Here is a 2,977-nt window from a genome sequence, read left to right as displayed (position 1 = left end):
CTCTTTCTTGTAGCCTCCTGTGGTGGAAGTAGCTGTGACATCAAGCCAAGATAACAATGAGGAGAAAATCTCGGAGGCAGCAGCACCAAGTGTGGAGCCAGCTGAAGAGAAGAGTAACACTGAAATCCAGCAACTCATGTCACACGTTCGGCAGAACTTTGGGAGGATTAACGTGGCACCTCAGTTCTCAGAAGAAGACTTGGTTCCTGTAGATGTGCCAGGCTTTGATGAAACAGATGGTGATTCTTCTGGAGAGGAGGAGCAGGAAGAGGAGGAAGAGGAAAATGAGCGATGTCAAGATTCAGTGCAGGAGAAATCGCCGTTGGCTGCGCCCAGTGCCAGGGAGAGCTCTAAGGCAGCTCTTAAGGCTTTGGATGAGAAGATTGCAAAATACAAAAAATTTCTGGATAAAGCCAAAGCCAAGAGATTCTCAGCAATAAGGTACCTGAATCTGTTCATAACTCAAATATTTCATGGGGCGGGGGGAAAGGGTCCATGTGGTTCTGCTGTAGTTTCACTCCATTCGAGCCTTGCTTGGCTAGTGCCTCTCTGTTGCCACACACAAGTTGCCACACTCACCTGGTCTAGTCGAACTCCAGCTAAGCAGCAGCCTGGTTTTGAAAGATTATTCCAAGAAGTGCTATTAAGCAGCATAACTACAAATGTTCCCGGTTTTGGAAAGCTGCCTCTGGAGCTGTGGGTTAGAAATGTGTTGGTATTCCGGGTAGCAGTGTCACATCCTCGGACCTCCTGGATGCTGGGTTCTTTCTTGAGCAGTACCAAGGCTGATGTCCTTGTGTTACAACACTCTTTTATTGCTTACTGTATCTTTTGTAGAATCCCAAAGCAGCTGACTGAAAAAGTGTTTGCAAAATCCATGCAGAAGTCTGAAGAACCCAAAGAAACTGAAGACAGAGGTAAACCAGGATGAGTAGATGTTCTAAATCTACGTTTGGAAATCATGTAAGCAAGAGGAGAGGCAGTTGGGGGAGAAGTGTTCATTAGCCCATTTGCGAGTGCCTTTTCCCTAGAGCTACTGAAGTCGCTCCCTAGCTAACCCAAGGGCTGCCTGCCAACCTTGCTGCAGCCCTTCGGGAGAAGGCCTGGCCATACAGTCAGAGAGGTCCCTCTGCCAGCGAGCGAGGGGCAAGAGAAGACTGATGTTGTAGTTTCCAGTGATGGTGTCCTGGGCAGATCACAGCCTGAGCAGCTGCCGTTCCACATGGTCTGATGTTACACGGAGGGAGTGGAAGGGCTTTGCAAGGGTGCGAAAGCCCAGAGTTGCTTCAGGCCTCAGGTTTTACTGTGGTGGCTTCCAGAGTCTGTTCTTCAGTGAGTTTGATTAAAGGCAAAGTCCTGTGGGAGAAGCCTCCTCTGACATTCTTCCAGACTTGCAGCAGTCTGCTCTCACGAGCCCTTCTCGTGGTCACAGAGGGTGACTCCCTGGACAGGAACACGCGTGGTGTTAGAACACCACCCAGGGAACGCTCTGGTGAAGCAGCTGGGTGGTGACCCCAGCCCTAAGCTCTGCAGTGGGTGTTGTGGGGGATGCCCGAGTGTGTGATCTCTGTTGTTTGCAGGCGGCACAGAGAAAAGAAAGAGGAAAGCAGCAGAGGAAGATGATGATGATGACCGTCAACCTTGCAAGAAACTCACATCCAAAGAAGTAAGTGTGATTTCTTATGCAGCAACAGAGCTGGCTTTCTTATACGTAGATTTTTTTACATAGTTCTTATATGGTGTCCCTGGAGAGCTTTGAGACGGGCTGCTCATGGGAGGGGGAGCGCAGGGACTGCAGCCCACGTGGGCAAGTGTGGAGACAGGGTGACCTGCTGCTGCCATGAGGCGCGACAGTTGTGTGTTCCAGCTGAGCATGGAGTGACCCCAGCCCTAAGCTCTGCAGTGGGTGTTGTGGGGGATGCCCGAGTGTGTGATCTCTGTTGTTTGCAGGCGGCACAGAGAAAAGAAAGAGGAAAGCAGCAGAGGAAGATGATGATGATGACCGTCAACCTTGCAAGAAACTCACATCCAAAGAAGTAAGTGTGATTTCTTATGCAGCAACAGAGCTGGCTTTCTTATACGTAGATTTTTTTACATAGTTCTTATATGGTGTCCCTGGAGAGCTTTGAGACGGGCTGCTCATGGGAGGGGGAGCGCAGGGACTGCAGCCCACGTGGGCAAGTGTGGAGACAGGGTGACCTGCTGCTGCCATGAGGCGCGACAGTTGTGTGTTCCAGCTGAGCATGGACCCCTGAGGAGCACTGAAGGGGAGAATCCCCTGTGGGTGGTGGTTCTGCTCGCAGCGTGGGCTCGCCTCCCAACACTGTGGAGAGCAGGGTCTGAATGCTGGGCAATGGGGAATTTGGAACTGGCTGGGCACTGCTGGCTCTTCAGACAGAGCAGCTGCTGCGCTCGTTAGTCAAGTCTAAACAATTCTGGAACAACTGCAGTGCCAAGTGAACCAGCCTGTCTGTGGGACTTGGGAAGTGATTCGTAAGCACGCTTGAACAGCGAGGGCGTTGTGGAGCGTTGCTGCGGGCTTGAGACTGTCAGAGGGGAGCGGGGGCTGAACTCTCTTCTGTCACGTCTGCTGTTAAAGACCCGATGTGTCTGTGCACACCGGGCTGCTGCCTGGGTCCTGTTTGCTGCGTTTGTAAAGGTTAAAGCGTGTTTCACATTTTAAGAGCCTGTGCGGGTGGGTTCCCTATCGATGGTGTCTGTTCGCTTCAGTCGTGTCCTGTTTGAAATGACCTATTGCAGAGCGATCACAAACAAACCCCAACCGTGGCACCGCGGGTTTGCTAATGGGTTCTGTGTGTCTTTGCAGAGGAGACGAGCTGAGAGGCAGCAGCGCTCCAAGAAAGTTGGAGTCCGGTATTATGAAACACACAACGTGAAAAATAAGAACAAGAACAAGAAAAAAACTGGCTTGGAGGAACAAAGATCAAAGCACAAAAAATACAAACATAAGCAGTAA

General features: G+C 50.9%; 1 protein-coding gene across 1 annotated transcript in view; it reads left to right on the top strand.

Annotated features, from left to right (window-relative positions):
- Positions 1–2,977, top strand: part of GNL2 (guanine nucleotide binding protein-like 2 (nucleolar)) — a gene marked incomplete at its 5' end in the record, with an annotated part of 10,608 nt that extends 7,631 nt beyond the window's left edge. Inside the window, 4 exons of the mRNA XM_010144762.1 lie at positions 14–441; positions 838–917; positions 1,581–1,666; positions 2,828–2,977. Coding sequence (XP_010143064.1) covers positions 14–441; positions 838–917; positions 1,581–1,666; positions 2,828–2,977 — 744 coding nt within the window. The remainder of the gene's footprint in view (positions 1–13; positions 442–837; positions 918–1,580; positions 1,667–2,827) is intronic.

This window comes from Buceros rhinoceros, unplaced genomic scaffold, assembly GCF_000710305.1.
Source record: "Buceros rhinoceros silvestris isolate BGI_N320 unplaced genomic scaffold, ASM71030v1 scaffold38791, whole genome shotgun sequence".
NCBI lineage: Eukaryota > Metazoa > Chordata > Aves > Bucerotiformes > Bucerotidae > Buceros > Buceros rhinoceros.
The sequence above is the reverse complement of the archived record's forward strand: the minus strand, read 5'-3'. Positions and strand labels throughout refer to the sequence as shown.